At 39.6% G+C, this 20,788-nt stretch overlaps 1 protein-coding gene across 1 annotated transcript in view; it reads left to right on the top strand.

The window, feature by feature from the left end:
- Positions 1-20,788, top strand: part of TMTC4 (transmembrane O-mannosyltransferase targeting cadherins 4) — a gene marked incomplete at both ends in the record, with an annotated part of 53,063 nt that overhangs the window by 10,275 nt on the left and 22,000 nt on the right. The window contains 3 exons of the mRNA XM_080350221.1: positions 956-1,043; positions 15,159-15,256; positions 17,379-17,471. Of these exons, the coding sequence (XP_080206347.1) occupies positions 956-1,043; positions 15,159-15,256; positions 17,379-17,471 (279 nt within the window). The remainder of the gene's footprint in view (positions 1-955; positions 1,044-15,158; positions 15,257-17,378; positions 17,472-20,788) is intronic.

The following is a 20,788-nucleotide window of genomic DNA, read 5'->3' on the forward strand; positions in this document are numbered from 1 at the left end:
CTGCCCTGTTTCAGAAAGGCGTCTGTGTACATCGTCTCCTGGAAAGATGGAACCCAGCACTCCAGGAAGTAGAGCTAGACTGAAAACAAAGGGGTGTTTCGATGTTCCTTGCTCTGGGTGTATGTTCTTGTGAGGTCCTAACATCAGGGCCTTATACAGTCCCCTGCCACCCTCCGGTGTCATGATTTCCACAAAACATTCATGGTGTATCCTGACACTTGTGTAATTGAAGAGTGAAGATCCAAAGATATGTCATGCTTTGTCTCAGCAAGTTATTATAAATACAGCTTAAGGGCTCAAACCAGAGCTCATTGATGGCCCTGAGAATGCTCTTGATTAAACAGGTTGGCACAGATCTGGAGGATATGCTAGAATATGCTTCTCATTTTCTTTTGCATTAGTACAGCTTCTGTTACAAGATACAGTTGGAGGTAGCTCTAATGCAATCAATTAAGATAACAAAAAAAAAAAACCACTGCCAGAGGAAGGGGTTTTTTTTCTGATTCTGCAGGCTGGAAGCTGTTTGTTCGTTCTGAGTGTTCAGACTGCAATCTGAAGGCTGGCTTGTCTTCTGAAAGTGGACAGTCTTGATTTACATTTCGGTTTTGTTGGGGTTCAGAATGTTTGCTGAGAGTTCTACTGAAAGGCAAACTCATCAAAAAAACAGATGGAGTGGGGCAGAGTCTACATTTTCTTATGCAGATCCTTTGTTTCTTAAAACAGCAGTTTTTCATAAATTAAAGCCAAATAATGTACTTAGTTGATACTAAGCAATACCTAATCAAAATTATGATGTGGCTTAGAAAACTGGCTATCACTAATCTAGTAAACCAGGTTAAAAAAAAAGTGATACAGCAATATTCTTTTATGCATTTCACTTTGTATGTGTTTGTGCACGTTTATCTCAGGTTGTCTAATAATAAAATCTGTTAATATGAAACTTTTTTTTTTTAAGGTTGCTGGGATTGTTGGCAGAGCGGACCTACTGTGTGCCCTGTTCTTTTTGTTGTCATTCCTTGGCTACTGTAAAGCATTTAAAGAAAGTAAGCATTGTTTGCCCCTTTAATTTTATATTGTGTGTATTTTCTTCATTCATACATTTCAGTGGAGTATAGCAAAACTAAAAATGTTGACGTTATTGTGGTTTGAATGTATTAATGTTTATACCCTCATAAAATAGTAAAAAAAAATAAAATCTGCTTTAGCAGATATTAATTGTTAGATCTGGAAGGGTTGCTGTTCCGAATTCCTGTTAAACACTAAGAATTTATTTTAAGAAAAGTCTATTTTGTAATAGGCTAATTTGTTAAATGTTTTATTGTTTAGAGGCATGAAAAAATATTTCAATAAGTGTTTTAGAAATAAATCAAACCTATAAATACATATTTTTAAATATTTTAGTACACTTTATGCCATTATGCTGGGATGTCTTAAATGGGAACAAACTTCAGGAACCTTACTTGTATTTTTAATGAATTGTAAAGAATTATTCATATGAGTAAGCCCTCTAAATTCCTGCAATATGCAAGTGCTGGCGTATACCTACTGAATGTAGTATTACTCAGAGTTTTTGTAAGACAGCTGTATTTAACATGCGTAACTCCTTCGTAGATGTTTTTCTTCAAATGAGCTTTTAGATCTGTTGTATTACTTGATCTGGATGCAAGTTGGCAGTTCACATACAGTTGTGGAAAAATTATCTTATGGCTCTTTTAAATAAACACACAGGAACATCAATCCATTATTATGGAAAACTATACAAGGCGTGCAGTCTGGTACATGAATGTGTACCACCACAAGAAATATGGAAATAATTTGGTGAACCCACAAAGAACTGTGTTGTGAAGAGCTCGTGTAATGTCAGTTCAATAGGCAGGGCCTTTAATGCTTTAGCAGAGTTAACTGTATTACAATGGTACCTTACCTGGCTGTGAATGATGTAGCTTAACAGCATAGTCATGGATGGCATCGTAGAGCTTAGTGTAGGCTGAGACAGGTAAGTTGGTCTGCAGTGAGCTCTAAGATATTGTGAATAGCTCCTGCTAATTGAGTTTAGATTGTTTAGAACTATTTTGCAAATCTCTACAGCTGGTATCATAAGTTTAACTTAATCTTTGCCACTTCAAATGATACTTCCGGTGATTCCTGTTCACTCCTGATATTTTTTTCTCCCCTTTGAGTTAGTTTCATTTGTTTCAACAGAATTAATAATTTCTTGGTGAAAATTTGCCTTTGGATATTGCTTGCTCGTTTATTCTTTTCTCACCTATTTTACTGGGTATGATTGTGCTTTGATGTTTCTTCTGTTAGTGCCAGAGTAAATTAGACAAATCAAAATATTGGCTACGTGCTTTCCAATTTGTTGGTACAGGTACCTGTATGACAGAGATAATAATCTTTTCTTGAAGAATGCAAGAGCCAGATTCTTAGGATGACCATTGGAGACTTTTATAGGTCTCTGTAGTTATTTTGTTATGGAGGACATCTCAGGAATGATTAAGAATGTGATGTGTATTGTGGTTAGGGCTATTTTGAGTGCTTGTACAACTTGAGAATGCTACTTTGATAGCTTTTAGAAGTCAGTGTCATTTTAATAGTATTCTTGTACTGAAGTTCTTGTCATTGATACAAAAGAAGGAAAATGTTGTGAAGACAAGATACTAAGCAGCACTTAATATTTTTTATTGGGCATTACATTATAGTAATGTCAGAGCTGTGTCTCTTAAGCAGGTTTGCCAAAGAGAACTACCGTCTGCCAACATAGTTGTGCCTTTTGTCTTTCAGAGCAGTTTTCAGTCATCACTGTCCCCTTCACTGCCTGCTTTTCCCTCAGTGACTTCTTAAAGAAATTTAGGCTTTATTTGTACTCAGGAATTTGTATGAAAGTTACATACTTGAGTCTTTTCCCAACAAGTTTCCTTATTTTGGGTAGCTTGGTGAAAATTTCAGGTTCTTGCAGATCCTATCTGGTAAGTCCTAAATAAGCAAGTGAAAAGTTACTTCCAGCACTGTAGGGAGCACTAATAAGTTCTTTAGCAGGTCTTCCATGGGGCCTGAAGGGAGGAGCCCAAGCTTCAGAGTATTTCTTTCCTTGGAACTTTACATGACTTGCTGCAGGCTGATGAGCTATGTGCCGAAAACAAGACATTTCAGAATCAAGGTTTCAGGTCAGAATGGTTCTGGTCTGAAAACTCATTTTTGAAACCCCTGGGTAAGATTCACTGCTCATCCTAGATGTGTCTCACTGTGAAAATCATTCATTTATAAATAGAAGGATGTGTGACATGGAATAGAATAGACTATTTCAGTTGGATGACGCCTACAACAATCATATAGTTCAACTACCTGAGCATTTCAGGGCTGACCGGTAGTTAGAGCATGTCATTGAGGGCATTGTCCAAATCCCTCTTACACACTGGCAGGCATGGGGCATCAGTCACCTCCCTAGGAAGCCTGTTGCAGTGTTTGACCACCCTCTTGGTAAATAAATGATTCCTGACATCCAGTCTAAACCTCTCCTGGAGCAGCTTTGAACCATTCCCACACGTCCTGTCGCTGTATCCCACAGAGAAGAGCTCAGCACCTCTCACTCCATGTTGCCTCCTCAGGAAGCTGGAGAGAGAGAGCCATGAGGTCACCCCTCACCCTCCTTCTCTCCAAACTAGACAAGCCCAAAGTCCTCAGCTGCTCTTTGTAGGACATTCCTTCTGGCCTTTTCACCAGCTTTGTTGGCCTCCTCTGAGCACTTTCAGGGACCTTCGCATCCTTCTTAAATGGTTGGACCCAGAAGTGCACACAGTGCTCCAGATGAGGCTGCACCAATGCTGAAATGAAATGCGATAATGACCAGCTGGTGATGATGTGTTTGATGCACCCCAGGATGGGGACTGTCCTCTTGGCTGCCAAGGCACAGGCTGCCAGCTCATGTTGACCCTCCTGTCGACCAGCACCCCAGATCCTTTTCTGCAGGGCTGCTCTCCAGCCACTCCTCTCCCAATCCTTACTTGTGCCCAGAGTTATTCCATCCTAGGTGCAGAATCCAGCATTTGGCCTTGTTAAATCTCATTCCATTAATCATAGACCAATGCTCCAATCTATCTATATTCCTCTGCAAGGCCTTCTGTCCCCCTAAAGAGTCAACATCACCTCTCAGTTTGGTATCATCAGAAAACTTGCTCATGGTGCATTCAACTCCTGCATCCAGATTGTTGATAATTACATTGAGCAGAACTGGCCCTAACATTGAGCCCTGAGGAACTCTGTTGGTGACCAGTCGCCAGCCAGATGTAGCCTCCTTCACTACAACACTTTGAGCTTTGCCCTGCAGCCAGTTCTTCACTCCATGCACCATGAACCTGCACATCCCACAGCTGGACAACTTGTCCAGAAGGATGCAGTGAGGGACACTATCAAAGCCTTACCAAAACTGAGAAAAGCTATACTCACCTCCTTCCCTTCATCCATGAGGCAAGTGACCATACTGCAGAAAGATAACAGATCAGTTAAACAGGATTTTCCTTTTGTGACCCCATATTGACTGTGCCTGATGTTTGCACTGTTCTTTAAATGTCTTTCAATAGTACCCAGTATAATCTTCTCCATAATTTTTCCAGGAACGGGGGTAGAACTAACAGGTCTGTAGTTCACTGGGTCTTCTCTTACACCTTTTTTGTAGACTGGAATAACATTCACTAGCTTCCAGTCAGAAGGTACCTCCCCAGACTCCCAAGCCCTTTGGTAGATGATCAAGAGAGGTCCTGCCATAACTTCCACTAGCTTCTCCAGTACTCTGAAGTGAATCCCAGGTTGTCTCCACCACTAGTATCCCTACAAACTTGAGTTCCAGCCTCATAAGCGAGCTGTGTTTCACCTTGTATCCATTATGTATGTGATGGTCTCTGGCTTTGCTGTCTGAACCTTCAGGAGATTTCCCTACTTTTTCACCTTAAGCACCTAACTTGGGCATGCAATTTAAAAGCCTAGTCCAACAACTTAAAGCAGAATTAGCTTCATAGATTAGATTGCTTGGGGCCTTAGCCAGCTGAGTTGCAAAAATCTTCAAGGATGGCAGAGGGGCACCACATGACCAGTTCACCTCAGCCTCTTTTCCTGTGTTATATTCTTCAGCCTCCTAATCATCTTAGTGGTTCTTTACTGGAGTTCCAGATTGTTGATAGATTTCTTGTGTTGGACACCACATGGAATACAGTACGCCTCATGTGGCCTCATAAGAGCTAGGTAGAGATGAGCAACCACTTTCACTGACCTGCTACCCGGTTTCCCTGAAAATAAGGCTTACCCCAAAAATAAGCCCTAGCATGATTTTTCAGGATTTTTGAGGATGCTTGAAGTAAAGCACTACTCCAAAAAGAAGCCCTAGTTGCAGTTCATAAAAGAATCAATCTAAGTAGTGTTCAGGCAGCTATAAATGTAAAAAAGTAATAAGTTTTGGAGCAAAAATTAATATAGGACCCTGTTGTATTCTCGGGGAAACAGGGTAGGTATGCTGTAGCTAGTACAGCCCAGTGCGTGTTTAAGCTTCTTCATTGCTGCAGAGGTGTACTACCAACTCATCTTCAGCTTGTCAACCAGGAACTCCAGATCCTTTTCTGCAGAGCTGCTGCCTAGGCTGTCCCCAGCCTGGACTGTTGCACAGTGCTGTCTTTTGTTTTCATGCAGCTTCTGTCAGCCTGTTCCTCCAGCGTGTCATGGTCCCTCCAAATGGCCGTCCTGTTCTCAACTGTACACCTATGTAATCTGGCTGAGCCCGACCAGGCACCAGAACCAGTTTTACTTGCTGCCCTTGCTATGATTTGTTTCCTTTGGGAGGGGAGGCTGGTCCAGCCCATCAGGCAGCTGTTTGAACATTAGTGTCTGTAGAAGAAAGGGTAGCATCAGTATTGGAAAGGGCAGCTACAAAGAGAATAGAGGCTTTGTCTTCCCAATGAGCCACATGGAGAAGACAAGGGGCAATGGGTATAAGTTGCACTGGCAGAGGTTTCACCTTGATATAAGAGAGACATTTTTCACAATGAGAGCAGTCAATCACTGGAACCACCTCTCCAGAGACGTGGCAGAGTCCTCATCACTGGAGGTTTTCAAGACGCAGTTGGATAGCGTGCTAGGTAATCTCATCTAGGCTCCCTTTCCCACAAAGGTTGGACGAGATGATCTTGGGAGGCTCCTTCCAACCTGGGCTGTTCTGTGATTCTATGTATGAAAAGCTTTAGGAAAAGTAACCGTGGCAGTAGTAGAGTGTGACTTTTCAGTGGTTCTGATGTATTACAGTAAATATGAAGTTTTACCCTTGGTTGCCTCTGTTTTGGTGGTATGAATTTCCTTCTTTTATGGACAGTTGTTCGAGCCATTCATGAATAATGAGATAAATAAGGAGTAACAACTTTTTAATCAGAGTTTACCTGGGTTTGATTCTGCATAAATTGAGATAGTGGAAGACAGCGAAAGTTGTCTTAGTCCCAAATGTAACCTGATCTCACTCTGCATATAGGTAGAGAACAGGAATTTAAAAAATATGCACCTGTAGTGTAAAGAACAGTCTTAAACAATGTGTCCTAAGCAGCAAAGAAAAAAACACCCTTTTTTCTCTCAGAATGTTTTCATTCTGCTGGCAAATCTACAAGATCCAGAAAGTCTGCAATACTACCAGTGCACATTGGTAGTTCTAGTCCAAGATAAGAGTTGCTATTGCATGACTTTCTAGGTCAGACCAAGATAATAATTTATCTTAGTGGAATAGTCCTTGTTAGTAAGAAAGGGAGAAAACAAGAAACCTTCTGTGCATTCCATTGCATCAGGCTTATATTTCTGATCAAATATAGGTGCTTTATGATGATCCTGCAGAAAAGTGGGATCTAACCATTTGTTCTAACAACCTATTTCCTTTTGTCCTGATAGATTTTTTTTTAATTATTATTATTTTTTTTAATATGTTAAAGGCAAGCATGACGCTAAACCCTAGGTCAACTGCATGGATACTTGTTTCTAGATTTGGCTGTCACATGTATAGAGCACTTGGGTCACCAGCTTTTTACAAGAAGTAGGAGAAGCACTATCAAAGGTGGATTTTTAAAATTGTTATTAATTGATGCATGGTAGCATGACTCTTTTGGAGTACTTAAAGAGAGTACAACTATAAGTGCTTCAGGATTTGGGGACTGCATTTATGTTGTCTTTCAAACACAGTTACCAAAAGGTTTGAGGCCGATTTGCTTTTACTGATGAACTTCGAGCAGGCGTCAGAGTAAAACAAACACCAAAAAGCCTGAGTTGATGCTACTGTTACAGTTGTGTCCTCAGTAATATGTACTGTTTTGTCACCAGCAGCATCCCAATGCTACTATCAGACAGATCTAAGTCTTTGATAAAGGACCTGACTACTCTTGCAGCCAAGCAATGTGAGATTTGCGTACACTAGAGTTCCAGAAATATATTTGTTTCACTAGTGTAGATGTAGTTGTTGAACTGTCATTCTTAGTCTTCTCTAAAGGAGACAAAAGCCATAGGAGACTGGTTGATGCTTGTTTTCACCTAATGTCTAAGTGAATGAATGTTTGAATTTTTTTTTTCTCATTTGGTGTAAGAACTCATAAAATGTCTGAGGAGTATGGGGGGATACTGCAGGGAAAGTATATATAATACTGAAAACAATCAGGAGATCAGAAAAAATATCAGTGTCAGACTGGAAGACTTCCAAAGGAATGGTTTTCTGTAAAGCTCAAGATATACTGCACCTTGTTTGCTTGATGTGGTTTTTGGGTAGACGGTTTCTTTTAGCCAGAATATGCAGCTTTTTTTTTTTTTTAAAGTATAGCATTTAACATAGTATGTGGGCTATAATTATGTCTTACTGAAGTTCTACAATTCTGTTACTTTTTTACCAGTATACAGTTTTTGATGTTACCAGCTTTGATAGGATAACATTTATATTTGCAAGGAACTAATCTGTTGTTCTCATTCCATCCTGCTGTTTTAAAACACAACTGTGGGGACAAATCCACTGCATAGGCTTTGGAGACAGCAAGAGCTGACAACTGTTTAGGTATGTTCTGAAGGGAGTTGTGGGTTATTAACTGTTGAATTTCAATACAGCTTCTCCGGGAATTCATGAGGCATTTTAAAACTGCCGTAGTGTTCATTTTGCCTTCCTTTGTCTTCAACTTTGACAGCCATCCAGTTGTGTGTATTTGCCATCTGCATTGGCAATCTCTGAGTGATGTAAAATGATGAGTTCATTATTTGATTCAGGTGAATAATATTGGCCCGGATATTAAATAGGGGATCAACTGTTTGCTCATATGCTATAACTTCTAGAAATTACTTTGTTCTGGTTGTGTGTTTGTGTTTTGTTTTGTTCTTTTCTGTGTAGTCACCCGTTAATCATCTACTAGTTCATTGCTAATTTAATAAGACATGCAAAGCAGACCGTAGTGATGAGTTTTGTTAATATTGGAGCTTTGTATTATTGAGGCTTTCCTATAGATAGGAAATGTTTAAGTCTCCTCTATGAAAGAGATCAGTGTTAAAATATGGGGAATTTGTTGGCTCTTTTGCAATTGGTCAAAAGGTATTTACTGCTATTAAACATATGGGGCCTGATTTTTCAACTGTGTGACCTACTGTTCGTATTTGAACACAATGGGAGGGAATAGTTGTATGTGGATAAACTAATAATTCTTATTTTAGTGGGTAGAGGAGAAACAATAAGCTTTTTCTGTGGGATTAGTGCTAAATTTTGCTTGTCCAAAATGGTATAATTCAGAGATAGATGATCCCTTTACGGTAGCTTATATGTAATGAGTTTGAGATGCTTACATATATTTAGGAATGGCGTTTGCTATTTTAATTTCTTTGTTAAGTGAAACACTGAGCTGAGCTGTAGTAGTATGTACATTTGGAGACACAGGAGGAAATCTCAGGCTTAAGTTAATTCTAACAGTGGAGTTTTATGTGATCTTTTAAGACTATGTAATTCTTCCCCCTTTGCTTAGCAATTCACAAGTAGGGAAATCTCAGAGCTTGCTTAGATGAGTATTTGTAGTAGTTTAGTCGGAAGATACCACCCCCACAGGCAAGGCACGTCAATGCAATATACGAGTGTTTGTGGTCTATTTCAGTTAAAAATTAAAACTTCCTGCAGGAGCTCAACGTAACTAACTTTGCTTCAACTGTCAAAGGAGTAGGTGCTCTCACAGAATCAGTTACTTGGTCTTCACTTGAAGATGGTGAGTTAAACTGCTCCAGGTTGTCTTCTTGCTGAGCCCTAAGGTGCTCAGTTAGCTTTCAAGAAGGAGATGCTGAATGTCTGAATTGGTAATAATTGTTTGGGCTATCATTAGTTTGACTTTAAAGTAAGATTAAGCTTTGTAGTTTAAATGTAGTATTTTCTTCATATCCTTAACTTCTAAGGAATTTGTTTTCATCGGTTTGTGGATTTAGGACAGTGCAAAATCAGGTCTCTTAAAAGAAATAGGATTAGTGTTTAGGAAGACAAGAGTTGAGCTATACCATTAATGTGCGGTTCTTAAGTTTAGGAACAGTCAATTCCATGCTGTAGAACACTTTGTGTATGCATACTTGCTCTAGGAATGCTTGTGTTTAGGTCTAGCAGTATAAATGGAGGAGGCCTTCTGTCTTGTTTATGGTTTATATAGGTATTTCAGTGACTCACCTCAACTTGCAGACTTAACATACTCCTAAAGAGGGACCGTCTGAGCAATCTTTTTGGTTTTGTATAGAAACACTATATTTTTCTAACTTAAAAAAAAAGAATAAGCAAGTATTCTGTTTCTTTGGCATGCTCACAATTTTGTCCATCTGTTAGAGTGGCACAGTGCCCACTCACAATATGGTGTACCAGTTTCTACTAGGCACAGGTGCCAACAAAAGATTGGTTTCATTTTCTGACACAAGATTTTTCTGGTGGGAAGTAGTGCTATATTAGAAGAATGTGCTTTGTTAGGCTGATTACTTCTGTTGGCATGTGTGTATCTCATAATAATAATTAGCACTTATGCAGTGCTTTACATTTTCAAATCACTGTTTAAAAAAAACAAAGATTGAAGGCATTGCTGAATGCCAGTCTTTTGTTTTTCCAGCCTAGTTTACCGAGATTTCCGCAGCTGGGATGGGGGTTGGGGGTGTTATGCATATTGACCCACAAACAAGCACAAGATAAAATGTTACTTAATTGAAATATTTTCTCTTTGAAGTTTAATCACTGATGAATTTTCATAATATTACAATTCTATATATGACTGTACTGACCTTTTGAGGCTCCAAAAGAAAACAATGGAATGGAGATTATGGTTCTCAAGAGGAGATCTAGATCATAGAATCACAGAATGGTTGAGGCTGGAAGGGACCTCTGGAGGTCACCTGAGCTGAACTGCTCAAGCAGGGTCACTTAGAGACCTTTGGCCAGAACTGTGTCCAGATGGCTTTTGAGTATGCCCAAGGATAGCGGCTTCATAAGCTCTCTGGGCAACAGTGACAGTGTTCGGGTCACCCTCACAGTGAAAAAGTGTTTCCTGATGTTCAGAGGAAACTTCCTGTGTATCAGTTTGTGCCCATTGCCTCTGGTCCTGTCACTGGGCACCACTGAGCAGAGCCTGGCTCCCTCCTCTTTGTACCCTCCCTTTAGGTATTTATATACATTGATGAGATCCCCCTGAGCCTTCTCTGCTCCAGGCTCAACAGTCCCAGCTCTCTCAGCCTTTGCTCATAGGAGACAAGCTCCAATCCCTTCATTATCTTACTGGCCCTTTATTGGACTCACTGCAGTATGTCCATGGCTCTTGTGTGCTGGGGAGCCCAGAACTGGACACAGCGCTTGAGGTGTGGCCTCATCAGTGCAGACTAGAGGAGAAGGATCTTCTCTCTTGGCCTGCTGGCAGTATTTTGTCTAATGCGGGCCAGGATACCATTAGCCCTCTTTCCTGCAAGGGCGCATCACTGGCTTGTGTTCAGCTTGGTGTCTACCAGGACCCCCATGTCCTTTTATGCCAAGGTGCTTTCCACCTGGGCAGCCCCCAGCATGTACTGGTGCCTGGGGTTGTTCCTCCCCACATGCAAGATTTTGCACTTCTTATTGGACTTGATGGGGTTCCTACCAGCTCATTTCTCTGATGTCTTGATGGCATTATCTAGGAGGATCTTATGGGAAGCTATGTCAAAGGCCTTACTGAAGTCCAGGCCTTTGACACTGTCTCCTATAAGATTCTCATCATGGGTCCCTCATGATTGATTTTCTGCTGGCTGCTTTTACCATCTTTGAGAGTCCATATTTAGCTTGGCTGCACTTGAGAGGCTGAGACATTCCTGGCATCTGAGACTTGGGATGTTCACAAGAAGACAAATCTGTTTCTGCTATCAGGTTTTATTCACTAGACCTTTTCTCCAGTTTGCCATTATAATCCTGCCTTTCCTTGGTATGCTTCCTGGCCATTGCAGCCTGGCAGCGCCTCCGGACTTAATCAACATATTCCTTATTCCATCATCCGAATTTTTAAAATGATTTATTAGAGCCAGACAAAGGAAAGAGACAGTCCAGGATATATCTTTAAATTTTTCACAATGAGCTAGACTCTTAGTGTAGTTTTCCAGCTGTTATTTGTATCCATTCTATAATAATTTCATGCAGCCCATATTTTTTTCTGGTGTACTTCATACTATCTCTAGTGGTATTCTCATGCCTTTGTGGAGCCAAGGTATACCATGTTTACACGTTTGCTTTCATTGAGAAGGCCCTTTTCATTCTGTCCAAGTCAGAAATTATACTTAGTTTGATATAAATGGCTAAAATATGTCTTTGGCAAATAATCATATCCTTTTATGTTTTAGAGGGTCACCTAGAAAATATTTTGTCAAAGTAGTTTTTTTCCTGGGTAATATTGACAAGTCACCTTAGCTTTGTTTCTTTAGCTTATCCTTTCACATCTCTTTTCCTCTTTAAAAGTAAGCATGTAGGCATTACTGTTGTTTTATTTCAAGCTTTTAGATTCTCTTGTGTTTTTCATGATTTCTCAGAGGTAACAGTTGAGATTGCTCTGGGTTGTATAGGACCTGCTGAAGTAAATTTAATCAATCCCTGTAATTTAAAACAGATTAACTTCTCTATAAATTCTGTGTCTTGTGGTTCATTATTTTTGCCTTTGTTCTTGCTCCCTTTCTGCTGGTGGTGTGTGTGCTGTCTGATTGCAGCTGACCTCTTTGTGAAAAAATGAAGCAAAAAGGCACAGAACGCTTCTGTTTTCTTGGCATTGTCCATTTTCTTTCCCACTGGGTACTAGAATAATTCCTTCCTTGCTGCTCTTCTTACTAATATATCTATGGAATTGTGGGTTTATTCTTTACATACATTACTTTTTCTCATTTTGTGATGTGACCTTTCTGTATGTGTGCTGCTGTTACACTTGTCCTTGATAATTTGACCTACTTCCTTTTTCCCTCTTACTTTCCTGTGTTTTGAATCTTCAAAGCATTTGTGAATCACCAGCTGGTCTCTTATTATATATACTTCCCACTATCTTCCACATTAAAGACAGTTTGTATTTGTGTACTGAATACAGCTTCTCTGAGAAGTGTTTAGTTGTCTGGACTTCTTTCCTCCAGAATTTGATTCTGGCAAGAAGCAGCCTCTCAGTTGAAGAAAGTGTACTTCAGTAAATTCAGTTAAGTCTGTTGGCATTGTTCACTGTTCTCCCTTTTACACTTACTAAGAATGACCAATTGTCATTTTGTGAACACAGTCAATTCTCTCAGCTATTTTATTTCTACATTAAAACAAAACAAAACTGAATTTCAAGAACTGAATCACAGAATGTTAGGGATCGGAAGGGACCTTGAAAGATCATCTAGTCCAATCCCCCTGCTGGAGCAGGAACACCTAGATGAGGTTACACAGGAAGGCGTCCAGGCGGGTTTTGAATGTCTCCAGAGGAGGAGACTCCACGACCCCCCTGGGCAGCCTGTTCCAGTGCTCTGGCACCCTCACTGAGAAGAAGTTTCTTCTCATATTTAAGTGGAACCTCCTGTGTTCCAGTTTGTATCCATTACCCCTTGTCTTACCATTGGTTGTCACAGAGAAGAGCCTGGCTCCATTCTCATGACACTCTCCCTTTACATATTTATAAACAATAATGAGGTCACCCCTCAGTCTCCTCCAAGCTAAAGAGACCCAGCTCCCTCAGCCTTTCCTCATAAGGGAGATGCTCCACTGCCTTAATTATCTTTGTGACTCTGCACTGGACTCTTTGAAGCAGTTTCCTGTCCTGGACAATCTATTATATTGAAGTGTCTGAAGAGTTGAAGAGCTCGTGCAAGAGATGTATTTAAGACAGATTCCTTTTATTCTTAGCAAGACTCTTAGAACAAATTTTGAAGCCCCTTCCTCTGTGAGCTGCAGCCTCAGTTGCTGTTCTGTATAATTAATGTGAGTTGGACTTTTCTCACTGTGTTTGTGGTTTTTTAGTTGCAATGTTTCTTTAGTTTAGTCGTTATGTATTTCTATTTCCATGTTTTGTTTTGGTATTGCTGAGATGTATATGGCTTCTTGCCTTCAGAAGGCTTTCTTTTAACTTTATGACATCCTCACCTCTGATGTTGAACCTTACCTCACCTATGGGAACATAATTTGGAGTGGAGTGAGAAGGAACAAATGCCTACTAGGTATTGTAATGATGAATCTCAAGCATCTTAATATTCACTCTGTTGAAGCACTCAGTCTTAGGTAAAAAAGGAATGCAAGAAGCAACTTCAAAACCTGTTCTTCCACATATTTTTATGAAACATTCTGCTCTCTGTTATAATAGAAGTAGTCAGCTTCAAAATGAAACAGGAGGCCAACATCAGCAGATCCTTTTTACACTTGTTACAGTTTATATCTGACCCAACATCTGAGCTAGTATACTAGTATCCCTTTATAACCAGTGAAGAGAAAGGGCTACTTCTATGCATTTAATTAGGTAATTTAATCCTTAAAGGTCTCTCCTGCTCTCAATCAGTTACAAAGGAAACCTAGGACAGTAGCTCAGGCATAGGTGCCTATTTCTGATGAAATTAATCCTAATTCTGCCATTTACTCTTTGCATAGACCATTATTGCGGTTCTGTTTAAGTACCAAGGGTCAAACCTGCATTATCAATAGTGAAGGATGGCTCTGGAGAGCAAGGAAAGAAAGAAAGGGATTCAGTCAATGAATGTAGAGTTCAACGTTGTTTTTTCACGTGCCAAGTCAAAGGTTGATTCTTGTGATGCCTGGAGAGCCCATGTTGCTTGAATCAAGAAACTGCTTCTGAATGAGCTGAGCACTTCCCTCTGTTGCTTGCACCTGTGGAGTAGAGGTTGTGACAGATACGTTTTTCATGTGAAGTACCCATGTACTGTGTGCATGATAGTACCTTGGCTGAAGTAGGGCTTATTGTGTTATTAATCTCAGAAATGCCTGCTTGTAGTGCCCCAAATCAGCTACATGGTGCAGTCTTTAAAGACTCTTTCTTTGAGTAGAAGCTGTAGTTACTCTTGATCTCTTAACCCCAGAGTTCCTCACTCTGCTGTAAAACTGCTTGCTGAGTGCAAGAACTAACCGCTGCTCTGCTCAGATGCTGAAATTTTTGAGCTCCATGGCATTCCATTGCAGTGCTAATGAAATGACGTGAGGGACTTGCTAAATGCAGCAGCCCTGGAGAAGCAGCTCATTCTGCCTTTGTAGATTAGACAAAACAGTGTGTGTGTGTGACACTTCATGTGTAACCATTGGAAAGAATTTCTTGTTCTTGTTGCAGCTTGGAAGAGAGTGGCCAGTAATGACAGAGCTCTAGCTAAGGATGATAAATGTGTCTAAATATTGGGAATTAACCTTTGCAGATGATGAATTGTGGAAACTATGTGAAGCTTCTGCCATTCTAATTAGTCTGGCTAAAACGTCTAGCAAACAGGGAGATTTCTCATGTCACTGATAATAGAAAATGACTGCAATAAAAGGACAAATGCCAGCATATTGCAGGAGGCACCCTATGCTTTTTAAGTGTATGTATCCAAATCTTGACTGATAGAAAAGATTGTGAGATTAAATGCTGTATGTTTTTAAAATTCTATTTTTAATTTAGATTTCTAACTTATGACATGCTTTATTTTGACAGATAAGGAAGGACATAATTTTTCTGTATTCTGGGTTCTGGTGAGTGTTATCCTAGGTGCAATAGCCATGCTGTGCAAAGAACAAGGAATTACCATACTGGTAAGCATCCTCTTCTTGACTGAATTTTGACCTCGGCATCTGTCAGGTGCAATTGTAAAGCCTACAAAGATGAGTCTTCTCCACAGCTAATCACATGCACACCTCTTTCTTCTGTTCAGAAAACTAGTTAATACTGACAAAAAGCAATATTCTAGTAGATCAGTCTTGATTGTATCTTTGCCAGTCTGTTGGAATTCTTAATTTTAATTTTTCTAAGGAGGTTGCATATGTCTGTATATATGCAACATATATATATATTTCCTGTGAAATTTAAAATATTTGCAGTGTTATTTCAATGTGTATTGTGTTTGTTTGCCTTGTTTTTGAATGTAATTGTTGATATAACAGACCTACAAACCTCTCCTTGAAGGCTTATGAACAAAGACATAAATGGAAGAGGTTGTTTTGAAAGCTCTGCCCTATTGCATTTGTGAAATCTGTAATTAGAAGTAGGGCCATTGTTTATGCATTTCAAATATTGAATCTCTTTCTTCCATCCCTTATTTAAGGATGTGTTAATGCAAACAGGTATAGTTACAGTTCATGTTCATTTTGCTCTTGCTTTTTATTACTTCAGTGAAGACATTCAGTTTCGGGTGGCCAAATCAGCCACCTGAAATGCTACACCTGTGATTTTTACCTTTTATATAGCCATGTATCTTTACAAATAAATCCCATTTGTAGCTTTAACTGACACAGATGAACTAATAGAATCAGAAGAATTCTTTGCAGGCAAGGACCATCTTGTTCTTGCTAGAAAAAAAAAAAGGGAGTAGGAATTACAGAAAACTTCTTGCTTTAGGACATTAGTTTTAGGTAGATGTTTGCATTTTTATTTATTTTTCTGTAAGGAAAACATAAGGAATTCTCTTAAAACATGGTGTGATTATTTCCTTTAGTGGTATGAAGAAATTATTTGAGCTAGCATACACAGAATTGTTATTTGGTCTGGGATTTTATTTGTTTGCTGTTCCATTGCTAGGACAATAATGTTTATTGTTGTGCTGAGAGGCTCAGGTCAGAGGGTTGAAGGCATAAATCACACACTAAAAAGATTGCTTATAGGCTGAGTGTGTTTTTCAGCAGGACTCTTGCCTTACTATGTCCATGAAAGTGAGCTAAAAGCCTTTCAACTGCTAGGTGGCCTTTCTGCTAGGTGGCTTTTAACTGCTAGATGGGACCCCACCACTCTCTAACCTGTCTTCTGTCTTCTTCTCCCTTTGACTGTTAGAAAGAGACTTGTGGCCTCCTGGTGTCCTAACTCTTTGCCTTACCTAGAACTGTTTGTGCTGTCTTTTTTCTATTTAGCCTTTAGAACATTGAGGTAATTTCCAAGTTTATTAGGATATAGGCTAAATATTCAAGGATTGTCATGGTTGGTGATTGCTGAAACATTGAAGGGAAAATGTTAAAGTTGGATTTTGCTGATCACCTCAACAGAATTATCCCTGTATGTATTTTGGTTGCTTGCTTTGGTTGCTTACGTGCAAGTGTAGTTCTGCAAAGCACTGAATGTGTGTAGTGGCTGATGTCACATAGAACTTTGCCTTTCATTTTTCCTCTTTTTTTTTTTCCAGCAGCTTCCACTGTGCATATTGGTGTAACTGCACAAAAAGCAAGCCTGATACCTCTGTTAGACCCCTCTGAGCCTTTGTTTATTGTGGCAATTTATGTACCCTTTAAAAATAGTATTTCTGAAACCTGGAAGTCAAAAGATACCATGCTGCACAGCAAAGAATAAGTAGAAGACTTAAAGAAGCTACATGTCACTGACAGAAGCCTTCCCTTTTGACTGCAGCATTTATGCTGTGGAATATTTGGGAAAGAATACTGTTGTGACCATGCATATGGGGTCTAGCTTGCTGGTACATGGTGTTCCCTGAAGGGTTATTCCATGTAGCAGGAGAATCCCCATTACAGTAACATGATATTCTACTTAATCTGAGCTCAGGTTCTTAATCTACTATTCTGCCATCATTACTATCACTATATCTCTCTACCTGTTTAGAATCAGAATTAAGATGTACAATAACTTATGGTAGAAGTTGAATTTAAGATGTATTTTAAAGTACTTGTAGTTAGCTGCTCTACCTTATGCTTTATTTTTCTCTTGGTTACTTAGGGTTTGAATGCAGTGTTTGATGCACTGGTGATCAACAAGCTAAATCTTTTGGAGCTTATTCAAAAGTTACTACATAAGGACAAGTCATTGGAGGTGAGTCCTCAGAGATTTAGTTCATTCTGGCCATTCAGACAGTCGTGTACTAAAAGTTAAAGATACAATGTCTGACTGTTCTGTTGTTGTTGAGAACTTTTTAAAAAAGAGGTACTTTCATTCAGCCTCGTAAGGCAATGTGGCATGATGTTTTTGCAGTAACATGACTAGTAATGGGATAGCATTAGAATTGCATTGGATAAATAAATCCATTCCACACTTGTCTCAACAGTATGTTAAAAATATGGTGTAGGACAGTTGACTGCTTGATACAGAAAATTCTCCAGGGACAGAAGCTGTGCACCTGAAATGGTTGTTTAACACAGTTTGGTCGGGGTAAAGAGAGATATATTTATTTAGATTCTCAAATGAGATAGACATTTGAAAAGTACATAAAAAGTATTACGTCTGCTTAGCTAATCCCACTAAAGTATTACATTGTTTTCTTCAGAATATAAGTTACCAAACAGGAGACAGTTCCTAGTAGCTTGCGAGTTTTAACAAAAAAATATGCAAGCACTGAGAGTCACTAAGTATCAAATTTCTGACTTTTGCTGGTGTCATTTGATCTAGTATTCGTTCAAGTGGAATCTGGCACCTAGTATTTGCACTGGCAAGCAAAACATAGACACAATTACCCTCAGGTATGTAGTTGATAGCAGCTAAATAGACCAACAGCCTACTAGAACATCACTACTGTAATGTTAAACAGATATATCATTCGCCTCTCTCACCCAAGGCTGAGCAAGGGCAAAGGAACATTCATTGTACTTTGCATTGATCGCTGGTTTCTCTGCAGAGAAGTCTTGCTTGTGTTTCTTTGTAGCACAAGTCTTATGGGACTTTTAAATTCCTCTTCAAAGAGTGAAGTGAGGAGCTTTGGGGGGAAATCAGTAAAGGAGGAATCTCTAGAACTGAAACAGTAGATTTGACCAAGAATGGCTAGGTAAGGGATGCAGGAGTATTTCAGGCAGCAAATATGGATGCTGGAGAATTTTCTTCTATACTGAGAGTAATGTCAACTAGCATATGACAAGGAAAGGGTCTAGAGCTGTAGGGTACTAAAGCAGAGCCAGTTCAGAGTCAAAGTGATGGAAATAAAAAGTAAGAAGGAGGACCCTGGGAACTCCTGACCAGTCAGCCTCACATCAGTGCCTTTGAAGATCATGGAACAGATACTTCTGGAAGTTATGTCAAAACATATGAAAGACAGGGAGGTGATTAGAGACAGCCAGCATGGCTTCACCAAGAGCAGATTGTGCCTGACTAATCTAGTGACCTTCTATGATGGAGTGACGGCATCAGTGTACAAGCGTTACTGATGTAATCTACCCGGGTTTCTGTAAGGCCTTTTATGTGGTCCCCCATAACATTCTTGCTGCTGAAATGGAGAGAGATGGGTTTGACTGATGGACTGTTAGATGGATAGGGAATTGGCTGGATGGCTGCATCCGAAGACTTAGTCAAAAGCTCAGTGTCCAAGTGGAAACCATAACGTGTAGTGTCTCTCAGGGGTCCATACTTGGAACAATACTATTTAATATCTTCATCAGTGACACAGATGGTGGAATTGAGTGCGCCCTCAGCAAGTCTGCAGATGGCACCAAGCTGAGTAATGCAATTGATACTCTAGAGGGAAGGGTTGCCACCCAGAGGGGCCTGGACAAGGTTGAGAAGTGGGCCTTTGTGAACCTCATGAAGTTGAACCATGCCAAGTGCAAGATCATGCACCTGGATTGTGGCAATATCCAGTATCAATACAGACTGGGAGATTAGTGGATTGAGAGCAGCCCTGCGGAGAAGGATGAAAAATTGGATATGAGTCAGCAATGTCCGTTTGCAGCCCAGAAAGCAAATCATATCCTGGGCTACACCAAAAGATTTGTGGCCAGCAGATTGAGGGAGATGGTTCTTCCCCTGTATTCTCTCATAAGACCTCACCTGGAGTACTGTGTCCAGCTCTGGAGTGGATGAAAGATGTGGACCTGTTGGAGAGGGTCCAGAGGAGCACCACCAAATGATCAGAGGGCTGGAACACCTCTCCTACAATGAAAGTTTTAGAGTGTTGGGCTTGTTTTGCCCAAAGTAGAGGCTCTGGGGAGACCTTATTGTGGCCTTTCAATTAATAAAAGGGGCTTATAAAAAAGACAGAGACTCTTTACTGGAGCCTGTAGTGACAGGATAAGGGGCAGTGGTTTTAAACTGAAGGAGAGTAGATCTACACTGGATACAAGGAATAAATTCTTTACAGTGAAGGTGGTGAGACCCTGGAACAGGTTGACCAGGGAATCTGTGGATGCCCCATTATTAGAAGTGTTCAAGGTCAGGTTGGGTTGGGCTTCAAGCAACCTGGTCTAGTGAAAGTTGAAGAAAGGGGGGTCAGAGTGGATGATGTTTAAAGGTCTCTTCCAACACAAGCCATTTTGTGATTCTGTGAAATGTGTCAGTCACCTTTTTTTCAGGATTACTTTTTAAGCATGAAGAGTTCAAAGCATTATGCTTCTGTTTTGTGACTTTTAAACACTTCTGTCTGGGTGAAGAAAACATCAAATATGGCTTTTTTTCTTCTTCTTTAAATAAAGTAATTAATTTTAGCTCTTGCACCTACAAAAATCTGTTCTGCTCTTTTCATGGAAGTGTATCTAAGGTTTTGTTGAAAGGCAGATCTTAAATCTCTTACTTGCAGGTTTTTTTTCTTCTTGATTGGGACAGATTTCAGTTTGATGCCAGGTTTCAATTAACAAAATCAAAGACAATACGATAATACTTCTTCCACTTTTTAAATTCTGCCTACAAGAGATTTTTTTGTGATTTGTGAAATCTGGCCTTTAAGAAGCTGCAGGTACTGTTAAATGAAATGGAGCCTGGGATGAGAGGTTTTTTTTTTTAGTTACTCTGTCATAAAGCAGTTATAAATTGTCATTATATGGTTTTCATTTGTAGCACAAGTCTCTTCCAAACCCAGTTTTTAGGAATGGTTTTCCTGTAATCCTCATTGTAGTAACTTTGGTTAGTGAGATGTTTAAACTGGAAGTAACCATTTGAGTACAAAGGCTAATTTAGGTAAAATCAACATTACAAACTTCTTTATCCTTAGGCATTCATTACAATTACTACATTGTCAACTACAAATATTAAAAATGCATCTGAATGTTGCTTTTAAACTTAACTTTTTCATCATTTTAGAGAATAAATATCTTCAGTCAGGGCACTGTTGAATGTCTTTGTGCAGTAAGCCTACTTTTTTTTTTTCTTGCTTTCAGAAATAACTAATATTGATCTTCTAAGTAATTATGGTGGTGCTTGCTCATTAGCAT

Source organism: Nesoenas mayeri (genome assembly GCF_963082525.1).
Source record: "Nesoenas mayeri genome assembly, chromosome: 1".
Classification (NCBI taxonomy): domain Eukaryota; kingdom Metazoa; phylum Chordata; class Aves; order Columbiformes; family Columbidae; genus Nesoenas; species Nesoenas mayeri.